The sequence below is a fragment of the Malaclemys terrapin genome, chromosome 12 (assembly GCF_027887155.1).
Source record: "Malaclemys terrapin pileata isolate rMalTer1 chromosome 12, rMalTer1.hap1, whole genome shotgun sequence".
NCBI classification, from domain to species: Eukaryota; Metazoa; Chordata; order Testudines; family Emydidae; genus Malaclemys; species Malaclemys terrapin.
Window position 1 is genome coordinate 40,157,330 of NC_071516.1, and position 27,761 is coordinate 40,185,090.

The 27,761-nt window shown below is 43.5% G+C and overlaps 1 protein-coding gene and 1 pseudogene across 1 annotated transcript; one reads left to right on the forward strand and one right to left on the reverse strand.

Moving 5' to 3' along the window:
• The first annotated feature begins 304 nt into the window (after positions 1 to 304).
• Positions 305 to 13,243, forward strand: LOC128846018 (olfactory receptor 2G3-like). The gene is made up of 5 exons (XM_054045107.1): positions 305 to 1,212; positions 8,422 to 8,452; positions 10,008 to 10,251; positions 12,191 to 12,358; positions 12,882 to 13,243. Exons 1-5 carry the CDS (start codon positions 305 to 307, stop codon positions 13,241 to 13,243), a joined length of 1,713 nt encoding a protein of 570 aa, XP_053901082.1.
• Positions 13,244 to 25,298: 12,055 nt separating this feature from the next.
• LOC128846971 (olfactory receptor 734-like) lies at positions 25,299 to 26,226 on the reverse strand (annotated as a pseudogene).
• Positions 26,227 to 27,761: the final 1,535 nt, after the last annotated feature.

The following is a 27,761-nucleotide window of genomic DNA, read 5'->3' on the forward strand; positions in this document are numbered from 1 at the left end:
CCTGGCCTAGCCATTGACTTCATTTGTAATATTTGTGATTGGATAGAGCACATAAATCCACATGCCTCCGGGCATAATATAAATTCTAACTCATGGGTGAGTTAGGAAGAAACTTCCCCTTTGAGCAGAATATTTTGTAATCTTCCACTCTGGAGTTTATTACACTTTCATCTGAAGTGTCCAGTCCCAGCCACTGTTGAAGGCTGGATGCAGAGTTAGATGGACCTTGGGTCTGATCTAATCTGGCCCTATGATCACACCACTCATATTTCATTGTTATCTCCACAGGCAGAGTCCAGCACACATGGCAGATAAAAACCAAACCACTGAGTTTGTCTTTGTGACAATTTCCAACCAACCCAGGCTGCAGGGTTTGCTCTTTGTGGTGATTTCAATCATGTACCTCACATCTCTGATGGGGAATATCCTCATAGGCATAATAGTTAAGCTCAATCCTGCCCTTCACAGCCCCATGTACTACTTCATCTCCAATCTGTCTTTGGTTGATATCTGTTACACCTCGGTCACCATCCCCAAGATGCTGGTGAACCTGCTTTCAGAGGACAGAACCATCTCATTCACTGGCTGTGCTACTCAGCTGTATTTTCTTATTGCCCTGGGGCCAACTGAATGCTTCCTCCTTGCTGCCATGGCGTACGACCGCTTCACAGCCATCTGCCATCCCTTGCGCTATGTCATGATAATGAACAATGGACGGTGTGTCCAGCTGGTGACCGGTTCATGGGTCAGTGGTTTGCTGCTGTCCTTGGTGCAGACCTCACTGATAGTCACCCTGCCCTTCTGTGGGGACAACCGGCTCAACCATTTCTTCTGTGATGTGACTCCCCTCTTGAGCCTGGCCTGCGGAGACACGTCCATGAATGAAATCGCTGTATCTGCAGCCTGTGTCTTAATTGTGCTCATCCCTTCTATGCTGATCCTTGTGTCCTACAGTAAAATTGTCTCTACCATCCTGAAGATCACATCAGCCCAGCAGAGACACAAAGCTTTCTCCACCTGCTCCTCCCACCTCATAGTCATCACTCTATTCTATGGCTCCGCCAGCGCCATGTATCTGCGACCCAAATCCAGCTATGACCCCGAAAGGGATAAATTTCTGGCCCTGTTTTACTCTGTGGTGACCCCGACATTGAACCCCATCATCTACAGCCTGAGAAGCAAAGATATCCATAAAGCCCTGAGGAGAATGATACTTCAAATTTCTTTAACCCCAAACTGCAAGCAACCAACCACTGCTTAGCTGAGGCCTGATGCTGATCTCAGTTATTTGGGTTGAACACTGCTGTGACTTCATTGACTTCAGTGGAGTTAAGCCTAAATTCCTATGAACACATTTGCACTAGGAAGTTTTACCAGTAGGGTTTTTATGAACATACAGCTGTCGACACTGTAATGTCACTATAACATGTGCACACATGGCTGCCTCTGTTGGTGATGCCTCCCCACTCTGAGAGGTTGCACTGGCAAAAGACACATTGCATAGCTGTGGATTGGCATCCCAGGGTGTCCTACGACACCATCCAGCACACTACCTTGTGGGATATTTTGGAAGTGCATTGTAGGCTGTGAGTGCTCTCCCCAGGGAACTGTGGGAGGCTGGGATCAAGTTCCCACAATTCCCTCTGTTCCATCCCATCATCTTTTTTTCAGTTTGTCAAGGTTCCTTTCCCACTCTGAACTCTAGGGTACAGATGTGGGGACCTGCATGAGAACCTCTAAGCTTAACTACCAGCTTAGATCTGGTTTTGCTGCCACCACCCAAATTATTTATGAGTTATTTGGGAAACTCTGTCTACCTTCCCCCAGAATATCTCCCTCACAAGTACTATAACCCTTCCCTGGGTAGCCTTGAGAGACTTCTCTACCAATTTCCTGGTGAACACCGATCCAAACCCTTGGATCTTAAAACAAGGAGAAATTAACCCATCCCCCTCCTTTCCCCCCACCAATTCCTGGTGAGTCCAGATCCAACCCCCTTGGATCTTAAAACAAGGAAAAATCAATCAAGTTCTTAGAAAGAAGGCTTTTAATTAACAACAAAGGTAAAAATCATCTCTGTAAAATCAAGATGGAAAATAACTTTACAGGGTAATCAGATTCAAAGAGCCCAGAGGAACCCTTTCTAGCCTTAGGTTCAAAATTACAGCAAACAGAGGTAAACCCTCTAGCAAAAGGAACATTTACAAGTTGAGACAACAAAGATAAAACTAATACGCCTTGCCTGGCTGTTACTTACAAGTTTGAAATATGAGAGACTTGTTCAGAAAGATTTGGAGAGCATGAATTGATGTCTGGTCCCTCTTAGTCCCAAGAGCGAACAACCCCCAAAACAAAGAGCACAAACAAAAGCCTTCCCCACACCAAGATTTGGAAGTATCTTGTCCCCTTATTGGTCCTTTGGGTCAGATGTCATCCAGGTTACCTGAGCTTCTTAACCCTTTACAAGTAAAAGGATTTTGGTGTCTCTGGCCAGGAGGGATTTTATAATATTTTGTACACTAGGAGGGCTGTTACCCTTCCCTTCATAGTTATGACACAGTTTTTAAAAAAAATACCCACAGTTCATCATGCTGTTTTTTTCTATCTCCACCAAACTACAGGCAGAAGCACAGATACAAGAGAGTTCACCAGAGCTCTCTTGTATGTTTTGCAGACCGGGTGCCTGATTCTTTTGTACTGGGGAACTTCAGCAACTACCACAGGAGCAAAAATAAGGAAACTGAAAGGAGGAGGAGAAATTAATGATGGGGGCAGAGAATGCAAATCTCCAGGTGGCATTCACTGACTAGCTCAACAGATGCAAAGCTGGGGTGACCAGCAGTGGCTTCAGAAGTTTTGGATGTGGAAAGCCACATTCCTGTAGTTGTGTGTCCAGCCTGCCACAGCTCTGCAGAGCTCAGACACCAAAATAAGGGCTGTTTGACAGCAGAGAAATGGGTGCTGAGCATGCTCTGGAAGCTTGCAACCTTGGATTGCTATTGGTCAGGGGGCAACTAGTTTGGATGCTGGCAAGTCTACAGCAGGGCTGTCATCTTCCAGGTGTTCAAGGCCCTTAAGCATGTTCTGCTGCACAGCATTGTGACACTGGGAAATTGGCAAGAAACAATAGACAGGTTCAATGATATGAGCTCCCTGAACTGTGTGGGCAGGTGTGGGGAATACATGGGCTTCATAGCCCAATCTCTACCCCCCCCCCCCCACACACACACACACGGCTTCTCAATACATGACCAGAAAGGAATACTTTTCCGTGGTTATGCAAGATTTTTTCAACAGACAAATTTGGGTTTTCAATTCAATTCCATTTGCCATTAACATTTTCAGTTTTTCCTCAGACAACCCATAACTCAAAATTTGAAAATGTGTAGCTAAAAGGTGAATATTTTTTGTTTTCAACTGATTTTATTTGTTTACTTTTAAGTGTTTCACTGAAAAACAATCATTTTTCTGGAAACAGAGGGGTAGCCGTATTAGTCTGGATCTGTAAAAAGCATCAGAGTCCCGTGGCACCTTTAAGACTAACAGATGTATTGGAGCGTAAGCTTTCGTGGGTGAATGCCCACTTCATCATTTTTCTAGCATTTTTCAGCCAATTGTTTCAAGGGAGTTTGAGAAGAAGATCCCCTGCTGAAGAAGGAGCAAGCACTAATTCTTGGAATGAGTGGTTGAGCTTGTTTGCCTATTTGGTTTTTCTTTTAGCTTGCTTAAAATTTACACTCTGGTCTTTTGGGGAGTTGGGGGAGTTTGTGGACTGTTTGTGAGTGGGGGGCAGTGGCTGGGCAGGCCTTAGGGAAAATGGCACCCTTGGAGAACTTGTATTTTGGCATTGCTGGCCCCTGCTGCCTCCTCAGGCTCCCCCCCCACCATCATCCCTGACCCCCTCTGCCTCTCCAGGATGTCCCCCAATCACCCTTTCTCCCTGTTGCCTCCCCACGTGCCTTGTTCCAAGTGAATCAATAGAGGATTAAATTTGCTTCTTTTAAGCTGGCCAACTCAACACTTAAATCGGTGTTAAATCCTCAAAATAACACTTATGTTGGATTTAACCATCAAAAGGAGACTAAAGTTGTGCATAGGCCTTGTGAGGTTTCTCTGGATACGGGTGAATTTCACCAGCAGCTTTGCCATTTGTTTCAATGAGGGCACTAAGGGCTGAAAGTAAAGCAGTAGGAAAGGGTCCGTTGAAAATGTTCAGACTTCAAAATTTCAATGAAATTTCAAAATTAAGGGGAGAAAAAAAATCAGATTTTTTTAGTATTTTATTGTATTCATTTTTTTAAACCAACTCTGAACATAGTCTATGAGCTTGTCTCCACTTAAAATGCTACAGGGGCAGAGCTGTGCTGCTGTAGCTGTACCACTTCAGTGTAAACACTACACTGCTAGGAGGTAGTCTCCCAACTTAGTGATGGCAACTACATCTACTGAAGAATTCTTCCATTGATCTTGTGCTGTCTACATGGGGACTGAGGCTGGCTTAATAATGCTGCTCCACAGAGTGGATATTTTATATCCCTGACCAATGTAGTGAAACCAACCTCATTCAACCTAATGGACCCCATTGCTGTAGATGCTGTACAAAAACAGAATAAAAAAACAGTCCCTGTCTCAAAGAGCTTACAGTATAATCTGCCCCCTCTTCTTATTCATGATGAAGCATATCTATTACTGATGCAGAAAGTTACTAGAGGTCTCTGCATCATAGGTCCTTTAATTCCTGGTTGTCAGAAGTTAATGAGACAATTGTTTCCAGCTTTTGTTTGTTTGCTTTGATAATTAATTTATGAGCTCATGTCTGCCAGGATGCAGGGTTGTAGGTAAATGTGATATTCATAGTTATCTGTTAGTTAATTCAGCTGCTTAATGACCTTAAAGAGCCTGTCCCAGGCAGCTTGTAGTTGGTTCTTTCTCACAGGAATGAGAAACATCACCTGTCAGTTGGCATAGGAGCGGGCCCATGCTGAGCGGTTGTACCAGACCTTCTGCTTCCCTTGAGCCCTAGCTAGATTCTCCCTGGACAAATCCATGAGCCTTGGCACCATGGCTGTAAATTAGAACACAAATCAATAAACAGCACTTGATCCATCTTTTAGGGGTCACTGAGTTCAGAGGTATGTGTGGCATTCTGCGCTCCAAAGCAGCCCATATTTACCATGGTGATGTAATTATGATATGTTTTGTACAAAATATGCCTGGCTCAAATCCAAATCAGGAAACTTGGCACAATTCTAAGAAAAGACCATCTTCTGGCTTCTGTTTCTCTACAGGTTTCACTGATGAATTCCCATTCCTTGCACACAGTGCACAACCACTGTGTTTAGAGACTAAGAAACCCCATTAGCTCCTCACCCCTCCAGTAGCCATGAAAGCAGAGCCTGGGACATTAAACTCACAATTAGGGTGGTCAATGGTTATGCCCCATTTTGTAGTTGAGGATTTGATTTTTTCCTTCCTAAGTGTAGTATCAGAGAGGTACCTGTGTTAGTTTGTATACACAAAAACAATGAGGAGTCCGGTGGTACCTTAAAGACTAACAGATTTATTTGAGCATAAGCTTTTGTGGGTAGAAAAACACTTCTTCAGATGCATGGAGTGAAAATTACAGATACAAACATTAATATACTGGCACATGAAGAGAAGGGAGTTACCTTACAAGTGGAGAACCAGTGATGACAAGGCCAATTCAATCAGGGTAGATGTGGTTCACTCCCAATAATTCATGAGGAGGTGTCAATACCAAGAGAGGGAAAATTGCTTTTGTAGTGAGCCAAACACTCCCAGTCCCTATTCAAGCCCAAATGAATGGTGTTATGTTTGCAAATGAATTGTAGCTCTGCAGTTTCTCTTTGAAGTCTGTTTTTTTGATGTTTTTTTGTTGCAGGATGGCTACTTTTAAATCTGTTATTGAATGTCCAGGGAGATTGAAGTGTTCTCCTACACGATTTTATATATTACCATTCCTAATGTCTGATTTGTGTCCACTTATTCCCTTATGTAGAGAATGTCCGGTTTGGCCAATGTACATGGCAGGAGGGTGTTGGTGGCACATGATGGCATATATCACATTAGTAGATGTGCAGATGAATGAGCCCCTGATGGTGTGGCTCATGTGGTTGGATCCTGTGATGGTGTCACTAGAGTAGATATGGGGACAGAGTAGGCAACAGGGTTTCTTACAGGGATTGATTCCTGGGTTAGTGTTTCTGTGGGGTGGTGTATAGTTGTTGGTGAGTATTTGTTTCAGGTTTAGGGGCTGTCTGTAAGTGAGGACTAGCCTGCCTCCCAAGGTCTGTGAGAGTGAGGGATCATTTTCCAGGATAGGTTGCAGATAATTGATGATGTGCTGGTGAGATTTTAGCTGGGGGCTGTATGTGATGGCCAGTGATGTTTTGTTATTTTCCTTGTTGGGCCTGTCCTGTAGTAGGTGACTTCTGGGTACCTGTCTTGCTCTGTCAAGTACACTGCATGTGTCTTCACTGAATTTCATCTTGTTGATTTCAGACCAATTTCCCAAACACTATTTGAATTCTAATGCTGTCCACCAAAGTGCTTGCAACCTCTCTCAGCTTGGTGTTATCTGCAAAGCATACTCTCCACTGCATTATCTAATTCATTAATTAAAATACTGACTAGTATCATAGAATAATAGAATATCGGGGTTGGAAGGGATCTCAGGAGGTAATCTAGTTCAACTCCCTGCTCAAAGCAGGACCAATTCCCAACTAAATCATCCCAGCCAGGGCTTTGTCAAGCCGGGCCTTAAAAACCTCCAAGGAAGGAGACTCCACCACCTCCCTAGGTAACGCATTTCAGTTCTTCACCACCCTCCTAGTGAAATAGTGTTTCCTAATATCCAACCTAGATCTCCCCCACTGCAGCTTGAGACCATTGCTCCTTTTTCTGTCATCTGCCACCACTGAGAACAGCCGAGCTCCATCCTCTTTGGAACCCCCCTTCAGGTAGTTGAAGGCTGCTATCAAATCCCCCCTCATTCTTCTCTTCTGGAGACTAAACAATCCCAGTTCCCTCAGCCTCTCCTCATAAGTCATGTGCTCCAGCCCCACAATCACTTTTGTTGCCCTCCGCTGGACTCTTTCCAATTTTTCCACATCCTTTTTGTAATGTGGGGCCCAAAACTGGACACGGTACTCCAGATGAGGCCTCACCAATGTCGAATAAAGGGGAATGATTACTTTCCTCGATCTGCTGGCAATATCCCTACTTATACAGCCCAAAATGCTGTTAGCCTTCTTGGCAACAAGACCACACTGACTCATATCCAGCTTCTCGTCCACTGTGACCCCTAGGCCCTTTTCTGCAGAACTGCTACCTAGCCATTCGGTCACTAGTCTGTAGCAGTACATGGGATTCTTCCGTCCTAAGTGCAGGACTCTGCACTTGTCCTTGTTGAACCTCATCAGGGTTTTTTTGGCCCAATCCTCTAATTTGTCTAGGTCCCTCTGTATCTGATCCCTACCCTCTAGTGTATTTACCACACCCCCTATTTTAGTGTCATCTGCAAACTTGCTGAGAGTGCAGTCCACACCATCCTCCAGATCATTGATAAAGATATTAAACAAAACTGGCCCCAAGACCGACCCTTGGGGCACTCCGCTTGAAACCGGCTGCCAACTAGACATAGAGCCATTGATCACTACCCGTTGAGCCCGACTATCTAGCCAGCTTTCTATCCACCTTACAGTCCATTCATCCAGCCCATACTTCTTTAACTTGCTGGCAAGAATACTGTGGGAGACCATATCAAAGCTTTGCTAAAGTCAAGGAATAAGACATCCACTGCTTTTCCCTCATCCACAGAGCCAGTTATCTCATCCTAGAAGGCAATTAGGTTAGTCAGGCACGACTTCCCCTTGGTGAATCCATGCTGACTGTTCCTGATCACTTTTCTCTCCTCTAAATGTTTCATAATTGATTCCTTGAGGACCTGCTCCATGATTTTTCCAGGGACTGAGGTGAGGCTGACTTGTCTGTAGTTCCCTGGATCCTCCTCCTTCCCTTTTTTAAAGATGGGCACTACATTAGCTTTTTTCCAGTCATCCAGAACCTCCCCCGATTGCCATGAGTTTTCAAAAATAGTGGCCAATGGCTCTGCAATCTCATCCGGCAACTCCTTTAGCACCATCCGGCCCCATGGACTTGTGCGCGTCCAGTTTTTCTAAATAGTCCCGAACCACTTCTTTCTCTACAGAGGGCTGGTCACCTTCTCCCCATATTGTGCTGTCCAGTACAGCAATCTGGGAGCTGACCTTTTTTGTGAAGACCAAGGCAAAAAAATTCATTGAGTACATTAGCTTTTTCCACATCCTCGGTCACTAGGTTGCCTCCCTCATTCAGTAAGGGGCCCATACTTTCCTTGACTTTCTTCTTGTTGATAACATACCTGAAGAAACCCTTCTTGTTACTCTTAACATCTCTTGCTAGCTGCAACTCCAAGTGTGATTTGGCCTTCCTGATTTCACTCCTGCATGCCTGAGCAATATTTTATACTGCTCCCTGGTCATTTGTCCAATCTTCCACTTCTTGTAAGCTTCTTTTTTGCGTTTAAGATCAGCAAGGATTTCACTGTTTAGCCAAGCTGGTCGCCTGCCATATTTACTATTCTTTCTAGACATCAGGATAGTTTGTTCCTGCAACCACAATAAGGATTCTTTAAAATACAGCCAGCTCTTCTGGACCCCTTTGCCCTTCATGTTATTCTCCCAGGGGATCCTGCCCATCTGTTCCCTGAGGGAGCCAATGTCTGCTTTTCTGAAGTCCAGGGTCCGTATTCTGCTGCTCTCCTTTCTTCCTTGTGTCAGAAGATTCAGGACAGACCCCCCTGCATGCATGCATATATATGTGGATTTTGAAATGTTATAATTTGCTTCCTCAAAAGAGAAGCATTTTTATAGTTTAGGCTTTTGAACAAAAAACTAAATATATGTTCTTCTTTTGATTGTGATTTTTTTTTTTAAAAAGAAAAGGTGTTTTCCATTAAAAAAACATTTCAGGAGAAATATTTCTATACACACTGCTGATTTCAACATAAGTGATATCTCTTTATCCTCTCCTGAACTAAGCAGAGATGTAAGCAACTATCAGAGGGGTAACTGTGTTAGTCTGGATCTGTAAAAAGCAACAGAGTCCTGTGCCACCTTTAAGACTTACAGATGTATTGGAGCATAAGCTTTTGTGGGTGAATACCCACTTCGTGAGATGCATGTGAAAGCTTATGCTCCAATACATCTGTTGGTCTTAAAGGTGCCACAGGACTCTTTGTTGCATGTAAGCAACTGATACCTACATTTTAGGCTTCATATCTGTATCTCCATCACTGTACCTACAGGCTTCATGCACACATACTCCAGATCCCCCTTCACCCCAAAACTTGAGCCACATTGACAACTTTTCTGAGTTTCAGGCACTGTTCCCTCTAAGCTGTGCAAGCGCGCACAGATCCTAAACCCTCCGCACACGGCGAAACACTGCACGCACAAAAAATGAAATACTACATCGGAGCCAGGCCAAAATATAATCTACGGGCGACTTTTGACATTGTTCACCCACCATCTATCAACACAGCCAGATTCTACTAGCTGGCAAGGGGGGCAAAGGGAATGGAGGGCAATGAATCGCCCACCAGCATTTCGAACGTGGAATGTTGATCATGTCAGGACGGTTGGGACCCGCACATCTCTTTGTAGTCTGTTCATTTGGCTGTGTACAAATTCAAGTACGTGCAAATAAGTCAAAGTGCCTGGCCGTAGTTGCTACGGAACTGCCAAGATTTCTCAGAAATGAACAAAGGTAAGTGTTTGAAATCTTTCAAAGGCATTGGACTTCATACTTTTACTCAAATTATCTCCCATTTGCCCTTTTGTCAAGTCACACTGTTAAGCGCATTGAAATAGTAGACATATAATAAAAGTATTAATTTTAAATAAATTAATCTGGTAAAAAAACAATCCCAAAATGTCACTGTCTAGAGGCTAAAGCGTAAAAGAACAGCAACTTCATTTAAATCTGGATGGCTGGATAAGACTATAGAGGCGGTTACACCGAAGTCACATAGTGTAATGCTTGTTAAACTTCATGAAATAGTCACATATGATGAGGACAATGGAGTGGTTTGTGTATATTGTCGAGATGCCAGAGCTTTGGGAGAATTTTCAACAGGAAGAATGTGGAACGATGTATGGAAGTTGGATTTCTTAAAGCGTCATCTGTCAAGTAAGTCTCATATAGATGGTGTAACAAGACTTAGAAACAAAACCCCTTCCTTACAGAGCGTATTGCTTAGCATGATTCTTGAAAGTCCAGCTGAAAAGCAGAGGAGGCAAATTAATCTTGAACGCAAGCACTGAAACCAAGAAGAAATCAAGCTACTTTTTGACAGTGTGTCTGTGACAGGCTATTAGCATTGAGCTGTTCACTTTTTCTGTTCAGGATATTAATGACCATATGGAAAAGTATGTGCACATACTAGCAAGCTGGAGAAGTAAAAATTATGCTTTTGAATTTCTTGAAATTATCAACTGCATTGTCCAAAATGACCTCATGCATGAAATAGCATTGCAATGTTTCATGCTTTAGCTGTTGATGAAAGCACTGATATATCAATTAACAGATACTTGATACTCTATTTTAAATATAGATCCATAAATTCTGCAGGCTATAAAACTTCCTTTGGTGGACTATTACAATTGCAAGAATGTGATGTTGTTTCAATAGTGTCTGCAATCAAATAACTTTATAAAAAACACCAACTTGATCTAATGAAAATGGTGATGTTTACAACTGATGGTGCCTCCGTGATGTTGGGCAAACTCAATGATCATAGAATCATAGAATATAAGGGTTGGAAGGGACCTCAAGAGGTCATCTAGTCCAACCCCCTGCTCAAAGCAGGACCAATTCCCAACTAAATCATCCCAGCCAGGGCTTTGTCAAGCCGGGTATTAAAAACCTCTAAGGAAGGAGACTCCACCACCTCCCTAGGTAATGCATTCCAGTTCTTCACCACCCTCCTAGTAAAATAGTGTTTCCTAATATCCAACCTGGACCTCCCCCACTGCAACTTGAGACCATTGCTCCTTGTTCTGTCATCTGCCACCACTGAGAACAGCCGAGCTCCATCCTCTTTGGAACCCCCCTTCAGGTAGTTGAAGGCTGCTATCAAATCCCCCCTCATTCTTCTCTTCTGGAGACTAAACAATCCCAGTTCCCTCAGCCTCTCCTCATAAGTCATGTGCTCCAGACCCCTAATCATTTTTGTTGCCCTCCGCTGGACTCTTTCCAATTTTTCCACATCCTTCTTGTAGTGTGGGGCCCAAAACTGGACACAGTATTCCAGATGAGGCCTCACCAATGTCGAATAAAGGGGAACGATCACGTTCCTCGATCTGCTGGCAATGCCCCTACTTCTACAGCCCAAAATGCCGTTAGCCTTCTTGGCAACAAGAGCACACTGTTGACTCATATCCAGCTTCTCATCCACTGTGACCCCTAGGTCCTTTTCTGCAGAGCTGCTACCTAGCCATTTGGTCCCTAGTCTGTAGCAGTGCATGGGATTCTTCCGTCCTAAGTGCAGGACTCTGCACTTGTCCTTGTTGAACCTCATCAGGGTTTTTTTGGCCCAATCCTCTAATTTGTCTAGGTCCCTCTGTATCCGATCCCTACCCTCTAGTGTATCTACCACACCCCCTAGTTAATGTCATCTGCAAACTTGCTGAAAGTGCAGTCCACACCATCCTCCAGATCATTGATAAAGATATTAAACAAAAGCGGCCCCAGGACCGACCCTTGGGGCACTCCGCTTGAAACCGGCTACCAACTAGACATGGAGCTATTGATCACTACCCGTTGAGCCCGACGATCTAGCCAGCTTTCTATCCACCTTACAGTCCATTCATCCAACCCATACTTCTTTAACTTGGCGGCAAGAATACTGTGGGAGACCATATCAAAGCTTTGCTAAAGTCAAGGAATAACACATCCACTGCTTTTTCCCTCATCCACAGAGCCAGTTATCTCATCATAGAAGGCAATTAGGTTAGTCAGGCATGACTTCACCTTCATGAATCCATGCTGACTGTTCCTGATCACTTTCCTCTCCTCTAAATGTTTCATAATGTGGTGACTCAGCTGAAACATTATATTCCCCACTTAGTGCGGCAACATTGTGTTGCACACCGGGAAGACTTGGGGATTTCCGATGCATGGAAAGAGGTCAAGCTGATAGGAGACATCAAAACCTTAATGAGAACTGTCTACACAGTGTTCTGTTGGTCATCCAGGAGAAAATGCAAATTTCAGGAAATAGTGGATGCTTCTAAATGTGAGTCATTGGCTTACAGGACACTCAGTGAAGTGCACTGGTTATCTAGGCACTTTGCACTTTGAGCAATTATTCACAACTATAGTCCTCTTCTGGAATATTTTGATCAAGACAAAGATACTGATGCAGTTTCTAAATACTGCCACAAAAAGCTGAATACCATGGAAAACCGAATAACATTAGAAGTTTTGAATGAGGCTTTGTCAGAGCTGGCTTCACTATCCATGCTGCTCCAGAAATGGGGCCTTAACCTCTTGAAGCATTTCACCTTGCCTGAGGTAAACTGAACAAGATCAGAAGAGAGTACCTTGGAGATTCAGTCTTATGGAGTGACAAAGTTAAGGCTCTCTTAGATATGAGCTCTCAAGAAAATAATGAAATTGATACTAGTTCCATAATAACTTTCATAAACATCTTGTGTGCACATTTGGCAGACACGTTTCCAAAGGATGAAGTCCAAGAGTGGTCCACTTTTGATTGTGCAGCAATAGTTAAGTGTGACTTCAATTTTGGAATTCATCAGGTGAAATCCCTATGGTCAAAATAGACTTTCTTTCTGAAGAGATTGTTATAATAAGTCAGTACAATGACTTTAAGTTTGCAGGAGCCAACAGAATCAAAAGCCAATTGGTTTTAAGTTTCCCGGATATGGTGACATTTGCTCACCAGAACGAACAGTTTCCAGATCTGGCAAAGTTGATGGATATTGGAGGAACATTCATAGCATCAAGTGCAGACTGTGAGCATGGCTTTAGCTTGATGAATACTCTAAAAAACGAACTATGGAATCATTTACAAGTAGATCATTTGGACATGCTGATGTGTATTAAGAGTTACCAGCTGGATGGAGGATGGATAGATCTGGAAAGAGTTTATATTGAATGAGCAAATGAAAAAGATCACAGGGAAAAACAGTAAGGTTAGTTTAGCAGTCTTTGACATTTCGACCAAAAAGGAAATTAAAATGCATTTGTAATTACATATCTTATTCTTCGCTGATAAACATTTATTGATATTTTTTAGCAAAATTTTAAATTTAAGACACAAACTCTTGTTTTTCTTTCTTTACTTATGTCTCTATCTGAAAAGCCATATAAATTGACATAATGGCATACTTATTAAATTGTCTTTATTATATGTTTATCAAAATATTTTCAGACATGTGTATAGAATGAAAGGTGAAAGTGGACACCAATGGGCAGAAGCCTATGGACTGATAATGATCATGATTAATATGTGCTTGATATATGTTCATGATTGTCTATAAAAAAGATCATAAAGCGTAATGCTTACAACTTGGACTGTGCAACTGAATGACACTAGTCAATATTTCCGGTCCCAGACACAATCCTAGGAACCTCCATCTTGCAGTGTCCAATTATGCCCACTGGATGCTGCAAGTTTATATGAGTTTGTCAATTTAACAAAGAAATTGATATGTACCAGGCTTGTTATCCCAAAGGGAGTCTATGTAACGCTTCAAACCAAATGCACTGCTTCAGGTACAATAAACAAATTTATTAACTACAAAAGATAGATTTTAAGTGATTATAAGTCAAAGCACAAGTCAGATTTGGTCAAATGAAATAAAAGCAAAATACATTAAGCTGATCTTAACGCTTTCAGTGCCCTTACAAACTTAGATGCTTCTCAACACAGGCTGGCTGGTTACCCTTCAGCCAGGCTCTCCCCTTTGATCAGCACTTCAGTCGCTTGGTGGTGGTGTATGTAGATGGCGGTGGAAGAGAGGAAAAGCATGACAAATGTCTCTCCCCTTTATCATGTTCTTTCTTCCCTCTTGTCTTTGCCCCCCACCTTCAGGGTCAGGTGAGCATTACCTCATCATAGTCCCAAACTGACCAAGGGAAGCGGGGTGACTCACTCAAGCGTCCAACAGATCCTTTGTTGCTGCCTAGGCCAGTGTCCTTTGTTCCTGTGAGGCTGGGCTGGGTTTGTCCCATACATGCCCTGATGAAGTGTGACCTGCCCCTCTTTTCCTGGAGAGTTTTGCCTGAGCTTGTTTCAAGACATGCAGACACATTTTCAGCCTCTTAACTATATACATGAAATTACAACCTATAACATTACTATAACAACAATGCTCAGTGCATTATGAGCCTTCTGAAGACACCCGGCATGACAAACTTTGCATTGGATACCACACAATCGTATTATAAGGATGAACATGGGGGTGCAGGGTGTTCCCCCGAAACACAGTGTCACACTCACCCTCTGGAAGGGGTCGCAGGACCTGCAGTACTGCTGGATGGCAGCAACAACCCCAGGCCAGTAAAAGTTCCATAGCAGCCTCTTCCTGGTTCCGCTGGTTTCCCTGGTGTCCCGAGAGAGGGACATCATGGGCCAGGTACAGTAGCCAGTGGCAGTACTTCTGTGGGACCACTAGCTGTCTCCCGATTCCCCCATGGTTGCACTTCCCCTTGGGGAGCATATTCCCTGTACAGGAATCCCTCCTCCATAGGAATCTCTCCCTGCAGCCTTCCCCCAGGGGTTTCAACAGATTTCAACAGCAAGTTGCCTCAGCTTCTATAAGGAGGGATCCTTCTGCAGCTCAGCCTGAAATTCAGTGGCTGAGGAAGGGATGGGGACCTGCTCCCTCTAGTGGCTGGGTCTGAGGCCACAGCCCCGCCAAGTCCTCTCCCCAGTGGCTCCTTTCCCGCCAGGGTAGAGACCTGTGCCCCCAGCAGGGCACTGCCCACAGTGTCTGGGCAGAGTACCCTTCACTGGCTCTGGCTACAGGTGATGACTAGGGCACTCTGGGAGCCGCACAGCCAATCCACAATGTCACTCCCCATCAGCACCTCGGCTTGCAACTGATGGTGCACTCCCCACCTTTGGGCCCCTCCTGGGCCACCCATTTCAGATGTACCCTCACCATGGGTACTTTAAATGGGGGCCTGCACACACCCATAAGGGTCAAGTAGGTGTTGGACACCACCTGGTCTGGACCTGTGTCACCCCAGGCCAGACCTGTGTCACCTCAGCACCCATGTCCCAGTACCCAGTGACCTACTTCCCATTCACCTCCAGGGGAATGAGGCACTTGCTCCTCAGGGGCCATCCCATGCCCACGCTGTAGACTGTGAACTTTGAATCTGCAGCATCCTGGCCTGGGAGACTCCTTCCTCTTGGGCCATTGCTAAACTGCCAGCGCCTCCTGCCTGGGCTTTGACAGCTCAGATTGCTCATCCTGCCCCTGAGGTTTTGGCACCGGGCCCATCTGTGGCCCCTCTGCCCACAGTAATTACACCTCAAGTCCTGTTGGTCCTCTGGGGCCGGTCAGTCAGCTCTGGTATTGGCTGTGCCTCTCAGGAGGGATTTCTCCAAGACTCCCTTCTGGGAATCCCCTGGGTGCCCCCCCTTCTGCACTGATATGGGCCTGTCCCCTGGGATTCCATTCCGTATCCCAACCTTCTGTCTACAAACTTGTCACTCAGCAGCCCTGCATGGGGCAGGTCCTGCGGCCTCTTGTCCACCAGCCACATCCTCAGGTCAGGGGGACAGAATTCATATAATCAGTCCAGCCCCATCAGTTCAATCACGTCCTCCTTGGTCTGGGCCCCAGCCCCATTCACCCACTTGTGGGTGTATTCCCCCATCAGGGTGACAGTTCCAGCTAGGTCATCCCCTTGGTCTTCTGCGTACTCTGGAACCTTTTCCTGTACGTCTCGGAGGTCAGCTCAAACTTGTGCAGCACAGCTTGTTTGAACAGTTCATGGTCCCCTCCTTCCAACCCATCCATCGAACTGAACATCTCTATATCCTTGGTACCCAGTAAGGGGGTGAGATGCCGAAGCCTGTCTGCAGGGTCAACCTGGTAGACATTGCAAGCCTTCTCAAAGGCACTGAGGGAGGCATCTATAGCATCCTCTTCCTTAAACTGAGACAGCACTTTTATATTGGAGTTCCCTGCAGGCTTAATCACCCTGGGCACTGCCCCACTCACCCCAGCAGTGGTCGCTCTGCTTCTCAGCTCCGCCATCACCAGTTCATGCTGCCTCTGTCTCACGGTCCTCCTGTTTCTTCTCATGGTCCTCCAGCTCTTTCAGTTTCAGTTCCATTTCCAACTCCAAATGTCTCAGCTCCACTGATGGAGAACTCGGCCATGAAGATCCCCTGCTGGTCAGGTAGGTAGATCCTGGGACTGCCTGGCTGCTTTCAGCCCCTTCTGCACCCCCAGTTGTGTCGGTGGCTGGGGTGACCTGGGTCTACCTGGCTGCTCCCAGCCTCTCTCACAGCCCCAGCTTGGTCAGAAACCAACTCCTTAGAGCGATCGTTCTCTTCCAACTGAGCAATCAACTGTGCCTTGGTGAATCTTCCAATGCACAGCCCTCTCTCTCTCTGCACAGCTCTATAATGTCCTTCTTAAGGACATGGTTATAGGCAATCTCCATGCTGTTCCCAAGTGGTCACAGACTCACAGGCCTGTGCTCGCTCAGCTCCCATGGTCCCTGGGAGGAATCCCTTCAGTGTGACAGCCCTTCTCAGGGGTCCACTCTCTCTTGGGGTCAAGCTGTAGGCTCCTCTGCCTCCTGGAACTGCACTTCTCTGAGCCTTCAGCACGCCTGTCTCTCGCTAATTCCCCTTCATTCTGCTGCTCCCCAGTCACTTACTGCAGGATGCACTACCCAAGGGGTGCAGTTTATCCCACTGCTAACACCAGTTTTCATGGAGTCACAGGTCAATGCTCTGGAACTACTCCATATGAAGCCAGTCAGGACTTTGTGGGAGCATACCTTCTCTCTCTGAGCACACTGTCTCCAGGGCAAGAAGCTTACACAGCTTCGACCTTCCTGGGTCTGACCTCGGAGCATTCAGCATCCCCTTCCACACCGTGTGCTTTCCACAGCAAATCCGCCCGGGTGGGGCTCCTGGGGAAGCCAGAGAGCCCTGCACCCCAACTCTGCAGTCAGATATGACTCTCAGCCAACCAGTAAAATGGAAGGTTTATTAGTCAACAGGAACACAGCATAGAACAGAGCTTGTTCTCACAGGAATCTATGACTTTCTGCCAAGTCCATCTTGGGACTCCTGGGCCAGGCGCCCTGGACTCCCCCTCTTCCAGTCTCCCCACGCAGACTGCCTGCTTCCAGGGCCCCGATCTCCATCACCTCCCTTTTGCTCCTCCTTCTCTTTGTCTCACTTCTCGGGCAAAAGGTGTCACCTGGTCACACACCCCTCCTGTCTCTCAGGTTACATACGTGCAGACAACTGGGCAGGCTCACCTGCCCTGAGGGCCTCAGCAAAAATCACATACCCGATTCCCACCACCGAAGTATTGTTTCAGTACACTGGGAAACTGAGGTACACACAGTATTCGTATAGTAGAAGTGGAGAAGGCCTTGCATCTTCCTAATGCTGATGAGATCTTCAGGACGGTGGAGATGATGAAAGTGTAGGACACTGTTGTGAGTGTCAGCGAGCCCAGTAACACAACTATGGCTATCACAAAGTCTACAAGCTCAATGAGTTGGGTGTAGGTGCAAGATAGACTCAGGAAAGGATCAATATCACAGAAAAAAATGGTTATTGACATTTGACCCACAAAATGGCAACCTGGAGATGGCCATTACTGGCCCATTCATGATAATAAAGCCACCCGTCCAAGACAATCATTAATTGGATGCACACCCTGCTGTTCATTATGGAGTAGTAGCGCAATGGGTTGCAGATAGCCACATAGCGGTCAAAGGACATGACAGCTAAGAGAATGAACTCTGAAACCCCTAGGAAGAAATAGAAGAAACAATGCAAGCTGAGAAAGAAATAGCTTTAGTGTGTGACAGGAGGTTCACCAGCATGACTGGGATCAGAGATGCTGTGAACACAATCTCCAGGAGGGACAAATTGAAGAGGAAGAAGAACATAGGGGTGTGTAAGCAATGATCTATCTCGACTGCAATGACGATCAGCAAGTTCCCCAGCAGCGATAATGCGTAGATAACCAAAAGCAGCAAGAAGGAGAAAACTGACATCTGGTGAGGCATGGGGAACCCCAGAAGGATGAATTCAATCATCACTATGCTGTTATTTCCCATGTACATTTACTGTGCAAACGAGATGAAAAGAACTAATTAATTAAAAAAAAACAGTTAAACAACAAAATAGCAGTGTTCATTTTTTATGGGAGTCTAAGGGAGTGTGATACCCCTTCAGTCTCCTCTTTTCCAGACTAAACAAACCCAATTTTATTCAGTTTGTCTTTGTAGATAATGTTTTCTAGGCTTTTAACAATTTCTGTTGCACTCCTCTGTACTTCATACAGTTTGTTCACATATTTCCCAAAGTGTGGTACCCAGAACTGTACACAGAACTCCCGTTGAGACCTTATCAGTGCTGAGTAGAGAGGAAGAATTACTTCTTGCATCTTGCTTAGAACACTCTTGCTAATACATCCCAGAATGATGTTCGCTTTTTGTGCAACAGTGTTACATTGTTGACGTATATTTAGTTTATGATCCACTATGACCCTCAGATCCTTTTCTGCAGTATTCCTTCCTAGTCGGTCATTTCCCATTTCGTATTTGTGCAACTGATTGTTCTTTCTGCATTTTTTCCTTATTGAATTGCATCCTATTTATTTCAGACCATTTCTGTAATTGGTCAAGATCATTTGTAATTCTAATCCTCTCCTCCAAAGCACTTGTAACCCCTCCCAGCTTGATATCATCCCCAACTTTTATACATGTACTCTCTATGCCATTATCCAAATAATTTATGATGATGTTGCATAGAACTGGAGCTAGGACAGATCCCTGTGGGATCCTACAAAATATGCCCTTCCAACTTGACTGTGAACCACTGATGACTACTTTCTGAGTACCGTTTTCCAACCAGCTGTGCACACACCTTATAGTAGGTTCATCTAGGCAATATTTCTCTAGTTTGTTTATGAGATGATCATATGACACAGTATCAAAAGCCTTCCTAAAATCAAGATATATCACATCTACTGCTTCTCCCTATTCACAAGGCTTGTTAATCTATCAAAGAAGGCCATTAGGGCAGTTTAACATGATTTGTTCTTGACAAATCCATGTTGACTGTTACTTATCACCTTATTATCTTCTGTTGGTTGTTTTATTATTTGCTCCATTATATTTCCAGGCACCAAAATTAAGATGACTGGGTTATAATTCCCTGGGTTGTTCTTATTCCATTATATTTGCCCTTTTCCAGTCTTCTGGGATCTCTCCTCTCCTCCATGAGTTATCAAAGATAATTAGATTTTGTCAGGCCCTGCCAACCAGAAGACATCTAATTTAGGAAAGTAATTCATAACTTGTTCTCTCCCTATTTTAGCCTCAGATGCTACCCCATTTAAACTCATGTTAACCATGTTAGTCCTTTGATCATTGCTAACCTTTTTGGTTAAAACTGAAACAAAAAAAGCCATTTAACAGATTGGCCATGATGCATTTTCTGTTGTTGTCTTTCCTTCCTCATTGCATAATTGGCCTACTCTTCATGGTCTTCCTCTTCCTTCTAATGTATTTGTAACATGTTTTCTTGTTACCCTTTGTGTCCCTAGCTAGTTTAATTTCATTTTCTGCCTTGTCCTTTCTAATTTTGTCCCTACATACTTGCATTTTTTTAATATTTGTCCTTCGTAATTTGACCTATTTTCCATTATTTGTATGACTCTTTTTTAAAGTTGCAGGTCATTGAAGGTATACAATGGTACATATATGCACTATTTTTCTGGAAGGCTGATGGCAGCTTCTGATACACAGAAGACAATGAATCCAATAAAGTGCTTGCAAACTATTTAAAGGGATACTACTCTATTCCCTATACACTGCAAGCATCCAGCCTCTATACATAAATATATCTTTATTTCCCAAATAAATTGGCTGAATAATTTCCAGACTATGAGCTGTTCACAAACTATGAATTATTTGCTTTGTCTCCTTGCATTTGTTGTACAATTACTCAAGTGAATCAAATGATGCTACTTCTGCTCTGTGATTGGAATACTGTATTTCTATAAACATTATAATTGATATTCCTGTGTTTTCCTTTACAACATAGGAACTGTGGAAGAATAACACAGTCCCTCACGATTGTGTTGGTGCAACATGTCAGAGGCTGTTTATTCTCAAGCAATATTGCAAGGGGGAGAGTGCACAATGGCAGTTCTCTGTTAGATAAACAATTAAGTCAAACATTTATGCCTTTTGTGACATACAATAATGATCAACAACTGTATTTTGTTTATACATATTCCTTTCTGATATCTTACTTTTCTCAGCAATTTCTGCTACAGTCTGCATTCTATTCTTATCTAACACAAGGTCGAAAAACAGCATCTCTTACAGTTCTTTTCCACTCAAGAAGATGTCAGAGAGACAATCAGAGATTTTAGTTTGGACAGAAGGAGACAGGTCTGGCATAGAGAGGTGGGTTTGTAAGTTGTCAGCACAGAGATGGTAGATGAATTTTTGCTTGTTGATGAGATCACCCAGAGATAATGTGGAGAGGGTGGAGAGAAGCGGACCAAGGACTCAACCCTGTGGTACCCCCACAGAAAGCTGAAGAGTGGATAAGGGAGATCCTTTAAGGACATGCTGAAGGTGTGATTAGAGGTAGGAGGAGAACCAGAAGAAGATAGAGCAAGGTTGCCAACGAAGAATAAGATTTCAAGAAGAGCATGGTCAATGCTTTTGAAAGTGGCTGAGACTGAAGTACTGATTTTGATATCTGGCTAGGAAAAAGTCATTAGAGATTTTGATGAAAGGGATTTCAATGGAGTGCAAGGGATGGAAGCCAGATTGGAGAGGCTCTAACTACAATTACCTCATCCTCCTTATTTAGTCTACTAGCATTTTGTGACTACCTTAGTGTGGAGTTGTTCTTTTCTCAGTCCATACTCTGCTGCCCTCTAGGGGTCACAGAATCATAGACTATCAGGATTGGAAGGGACCTCAGGAGGTCATCTAATCCAACCCCCTGCTCAAAGCAGGACCAATCCCCAGACAAATTTTTGCCCCACAAGGATTGAAGTCACAACCCTGGGTTTAATAGGCCAATGCTCAAACCACTGAGCTATCCCTCCTCATGATGTGATACAGTTGCTAAAGATGGTTGGGAAAAGTTGTTTTCATTCACAGAAAATCTCAACATAAATGGAAAACAAAAACCAAAAAAACCCCAAAAGATTTCACCAACATTTTTGGAATAAAATTTTGACTTTTTTCAAATCCTAAAATCTTTTTCAGCCCAAAACTAAATATTTGCTTTTCACATTTGGGGGAGAGAGTTAATGAAAATTAGAAAGCATCTATGGAAAGCAGAAACTTTCATTTAGCGAAACACCCCAATTTTATGTCAAAAACAGTCTAAACTGAAATTTTTCAACCGGCCCTGATCATAGTATCTTAGAAGATTAGGGTTTGGAGAGACCTCAGGAGATCATCTAGTCCAACCCCATGCTCAAAGCAGAACCAACCCCAACTAAATCATCCCAGCCAGAGCTTTGTCAAGCCAGACATTACAAACCTCCTGTTACTTAATCTTAATTAAAAACCTCCTGTCATAAACATACTGCTAACAGTAGCATACAATCCCTCTTTTACCTGTCAAGGGTTAAAAAGCTCAAATAACCTGGTAAGCACCTGACCAATAAGGAGAGAAGATACTTTCAAATCTGTGGGGGGAAGGTTTTTGCTTTGATCTCTCTGGGTCAGCGAGGAGCCAAGGCAGGGGGAATACATCTAAAGCCATACCTGAACTAAGCATCTAAGATTACAAATTGTAGGTAATAGGAAGGAAATGTGTTAGATTATCTTTTATTTTAGCTTATGAATTTTCCCTAGGCTAAGAGGGAGGTTTATTCCTGTTTTTTGTAACTTTAAAGTTTTGCCTAGAGGGGAATCCTCTGTGTTTTGAATCTGATTGCCCTGTAAAATTACCTTCCATCCTGACTTTACAGAGGTGCTTCTTTTACTTTTTCTTTATAATAAAGTTCTGCTTTTAAGAACCTGATTGGTTTTTAGTGTCCTAAAAACCCAAGGGGCTGGTCTGTGCTCAGCTATTTGGTTGGTATATTATTCTCAGGTCACCCCCAGGAAAGGAGGTGAAGGGGCTTTGGGGGATATTTTGGGGAACAAGAACTCCATATGGTTGTTTTCCTTGAATCTTTATCTAACTCATTTGATGGTGGCAGCCATACCATCCAAGGACAAGAAAGAATTTGTGCCTTGGGGAAGTTTTTAACCTAAGCTGGTAGGAATAAGCTTAGGGGGACTTTCATGCGAGTCTCCACATCTGTACCTAAAGTTCAGAGTTGGGAGGGAACCCTGGTGCCTCCTGTTATTTAATCCTTTACAGCTAACTCTCCAAGGTCACCATCCACTTACTCTCTTCCATTCTCATGGTCTGCTAATTCTTTCCACCTCCTCCCATCCTGATTAGCAAAGCTATAACTGCAGCAATTTGGCCTTGCCTATGAAAGTCCTGACAATTATTCCTAGCTATGTGGTATTGTTTTTAATTAATGGGGGCTAATGACACCCAAAATGGCTGTGGTTTAGTTTGGTAAAGTTCTGGGGTTACATTCATCACTGTAGCTACCTAATGATCCCATCTAGCAACCTGATGACAATTGGCCCTTGTATCATGTATCTAAGCTTGGCAGAATTTTATTTTTCCCTATAATTTCTACACATAATAATGTTTATTTTAAGCATTTTTTCATTTTTTATTGATTTACATTTTCATAGTTTTGCAAAATTATGGGTTTAAGCATATTTTTCTTGATTTTTTTTTATCAATTCACAGTTGCAGAAAATTATGGGGGTTAGGCAGTATGGGGTGAGACAATAATTATTTAATGACAGTAGGTGTTGAGAGTCAAAAAGCTAAAAGTTTATAACAGTTAAAACACAAACTCTTAACGTCACTTGTCAAAATACTCAAAGTAAATATGCTTAAAACACTCTAGTAAATTCTCAAACAGCATTGTTCTTGCTTTTCCTATCTGTACATTTTGATTATTATCAATGAAAATATTTTTTCATTGGTTTATGTGTGTGTGGTGAAATCAACATTTACTGACATTTGCCAATACAAATCTAATCCTTCCAAGCCTGAATATAGCAAACACTTCCTCATTGCTTAACCTTTCCAGACTTCCTGATACCCGCAATATGCAATATGACCACAATCTACTGTATATATACAGAATGTATATGCTAAGAATTCAACTGTGATGCTAACCATCTCCTAAAATGTATCATAACCCTAATTATATCCATAATTCTAATGATAAATCTAACAGTAATTCTAACCCTAATTGTACCCCTAACACTAGGTCTAGCACAACCCCTAAACCTAACTTTAATCCTAAACTAAAGGTCACATTTTAAATGGTGCCTAGTAGTATTTTCAAAAGAACCTAGGCACCTAGGTGAAATCGATGAATTTGAGGTGCCTTGGTGCTTTAGAAAATCCCATTACGTGCCAAAATACCTGTAAAAAATCAGGCCCTAAATCTAATGGTAACCCCACCATTGTATATTCTTATTGTAACCTCTAACCCTCAGCATAACCCCAACCCTAACACTAACCCTAATCCTAAATGCAGCTCTAACCCTAAACCTACCATGAACCCTAACCCAAACACTAACCTGAATCATAGTTTAAATTCTACAGATTTAGATTCAAAATTCTTATCCTCAAATTCAAGGCTGTTCAGAATGCTTCCCAGCCCTATTTATCCGGTCGCATTATGATCCTTCCACACCTTCCATTCTACCAATGACACTAGCCTTTAGCACCTGTTTGTCTGTTTCTACCACAAATTTCTCTGCCCTTGCCTCCATGCTGGCCCTTTCTCATGGAATGCTCTCCCTGAACTGATCTACAAGGACATTGTTCTGTCCTCTTCCCACTCCTTCCTCAAGGCCCATCTCTAGAGTAACAGCATGTGCATGGCTGAGGATGGACTTCCTAAACTCTTAATGCAACCAAGGGTATGAGACATATGACTTTGGAGACAAGAACATGACACTGGGATTTAGAAGATAGTGGGAAGGGATTCTTCACCAAATAGAGGGCCCAGCCACAGATTGGAGATAGAAGGACATAAAGAGTAGGAAAAATAATATATGTGTGAGAATTTCCTCATCTCTCTTTTCTCATTTTTTAGAGAGCAGTTTACACAGTTAAGTTTCTATAGATAGATAAGATAGGAATATGCTAGAATTTTGTTTAAATTAAAACAAGGGGTAGAGTGAAGGTTGCCTGTGTAACTTACATTTTTTCTCTTCACTTTTGAATGCTTAACTGTGCTACTTAATAGTTCTTTCTAAAATTTCACCATTCCCACTCTGTCCACTCAACATTCTCATGTAGACAACATTCTCATTCTCAGAGACAATCATCACACCCAAAAATGTATTTTGGTACTTTGACAGAAGTAATAGTAATAAAAGAGTTCTGTAATTTCTATTTATTAGCCATGAAATTGTGCATGGCACTGTAGAAGCACACAAAACACAGGAGATCAGATCCTCAGGTGGGCTAAATTGGTGTAGCTCCATTGAAATAAACTGAGCTATACTGATTTACATGGACTAAGGAACTGGCCCAGGGAGATAAATTGTGCCTTCAATCACACCAGTGTGAACTCCGGAGATACTTCATGGATAATGCAGAATTATTCCATAGATGCTTCAGAGGTTTTCCACAGATATTCCATATTTACTCTAAAAATACTCCAGCATTTCTTCTTAGATACTCTAGAGTTATTCCATAGATACCACAGGGTTTGTTCACAGGTTTTATTATTACAAAGTTACTCCGGTATAAATGAATGCGAAATTTGGCCCGTATACAACCAGAACACCATACCTGAACAGTTTGCACTTTTCTTTCTTTCTTTCTTTCTTTCTTTCTTTCACCCCCGAGCCCAGAGTAAGTATCATCTGACTAATTTCTTCATAGTGTTCTTAATCTCCTTATTCCCGAGTGTGTAGATCATGAGATTCAGCAGGGAGAAGATCACAGTGTGGAACACAGCCACCACCTTGTCCATGGAGAAGGACCAAAATGGCTGGGCATAGAGGAAAATGGTAGGACAGAACATGACAAAGATGACTATGATGTGGGTGATGCAGGTGGTGGCTGCTTTGCTCTTCCCTTTGGGGGAGTGCATTCTCAGCTTGGCCAGAAGCACAGTGTATGAGATGACCAGGAGAAGGAAGGGCATCAATATGACCAGCCCGTTGTTGGCGAATGTCAGTAGCTCCATTGTGTAGGTGGCAGTGCAGGCCAGTCTGATGACTTGATGCATGTCACAGAATAAATTGTCCAGAAAATTGGGGCCACAGAATGGGAGGCGGATGGTCAGACCCACCAAGATAGCGACATGCACAAAGCCTCCTGTCCATACTACTCCCACCTGGACACAGCAGACCCTTCTGATCACCAGGTTCATGTAGTGGAGGGGCATGCAGATGGTCATGTACCTATCATAGGCCATGGCCATCAGCAGGAACATCTCAGCTGCCCCCAAGAAGTGGAGGAAGAAGAGCTGGGCCATGCAGCCCACATAGAAGATGGTCATGTGCTCATAGAAGAAGTCACCCAGCATCTTCGGGGGGGGGGAAAGGGGGAGGGTAATGGAACAGTAGCAGATGCCCAGGAGGGCCAGTTTGGCCAGGAGGAAGTACATGGGGGACCCTAGGCTCAGGTCTCCTTGTATGGTGAGAATGATGAGGACATTGCCCTAGCAGAATCAGCAAGTAGAGTGGCATGAAGAGGAGAAAGAGGATGAGCTGGACCTCCCAGGCCTGGGAGAGACCCAGGAGCACAAACTCAGCCACACTTGTCCCATTTCCTTGGTCCATCTCTCTGTAACTCACACAGCAGAAGACAGGGGACAGGACCATTAATAAAGGCCTTACCATAATGTCACATGCCCCGTAGTTACAAGTCAGCCAGACCTGGAGGATGTATGTGGGTTACACCTCAGTGAGTGGGTATTAAGAGGTAGAATATAGTGTTGCTTACTGTCCAATGGGAAAAATTCTGCCCCCACTCACTCATACTGGGGTTCTTCCCCATTGGATTCCACCCTGGGAGCATAATGAGTATGAGGAACACCATGCTGGATGGGACCAATGGTCCATTTCAGCCCCCATGCTGGACAGGACATATTTCTACATCTTTTTTTCCATCCCCTGACACAAATCAATAGGATGAAACCAATGGACCCATCTAGCTTGGTATCCCTCTTCCACTGATCGTTCATCCATCTAAACTGATAGCCCCACCTCTCTGTCCATGCCATATAAACACCTGTAGTCCAGCAGCTTGCCTCATTTCTTCACTGCAGTAGAGCAATGGCTCCCTCTGTTCTCATATCCCCACCTTCCTACCATGAATGATTATGTTCTCAGTCCATCCAGTACAGTATCCGCTCCCCCTCTCTGCACTGGACCAACCCATTGACCTATCAAATAATGATACTTAGCTCTTATGAGTTTAATCAGCAGATATTCAAGCACTTTACCAAGAATATCATTATCAACATTTTACAAATTGGGAAACTGAGGCACAAGGAAGGGAAGTGACTTGACTTAGGTCATATAGGAGGTCAATGGCAGAGCCAGTGTTTAACAGCCAGGTCTCCTGAGATCCACTCCAATGACATAACCATTAGACCACACGTAGTCTGGGGCCCCATATTTCTGCCACATCAGAATAGTTGTTTGCAGTGGTTTTGTAGCCATGTTGGTCCCAGGACATTAAAGAGACAAGGTGGGTGAAGCAACATCTTTATTGGACCAACTTCTGTTGGTGAAAGAGACAAACTTTTGAGCTATACAGGCCTGATGAACAAGTCTTTCATCAACAGAAGTTGGTCCAATAAAGCTATTACCTCACCCACCTTTTCTCTCTAACATCAGAATAAAGCAATCGTTCATCTATGGTTTCCCTATGTCCAGCATAGAGGTGTCTAGAACTTGGAAAGTACATTCTGCAGGAAATTCTGGCATTTCAAATTGTATTATCATTCAAAATCAGAATGTAAGAATGGTCGCACTGGGTCATACCAATAGTCCATCTAGTCCAGTATCCTGTCTCTGACAGTGGCCAGTATCAGGTGCATCAGAGGGAATGAACAGAACAGGGCAATTTTGCGTGATCCACCCTGTCATCCAGTCCCAGGTTTTGGCAGTTGGAGGTTTAGGGATACACAGAGCATAGGTGCATCCCTGACCCTTTTGGCTATGCTCCATGAATATATCTAATTATTTGTATAAGGACAGAAACAAAAAAAAATTACAAAATCCCACAAATTATTTTTTCAAAATTATTTCATTTTGCATCAACTAAAATAATCAGTTTTGATAAAATCAAAATATTTCATTCTGATTTA

Bases quoted from the DNA above. Each gene is read 5' to 3' on its own strand.
- LOC128846018 (XM_054045107.1), top strand. From the start codon at position 305: ATGGCAGATAAAAACCAAACCACTGAGTTTGTCTTTGTGACAATTTCC. The intron at 1,213-8,421 runs ACTTCAAATTTC...GTTGATAACATA, and splicing joins AAAGCCCTGAGGAGAATGAT to CCTGAAGAAACCCTTCTTGT. The intron at 8,453-10,007 runs TCTCTTGCTAGC...GTCACTGTCTAG, and splicing joins CCTTCTTGTTACTCTTAACA to AGGCTAAAGCGTAAAAGAAC.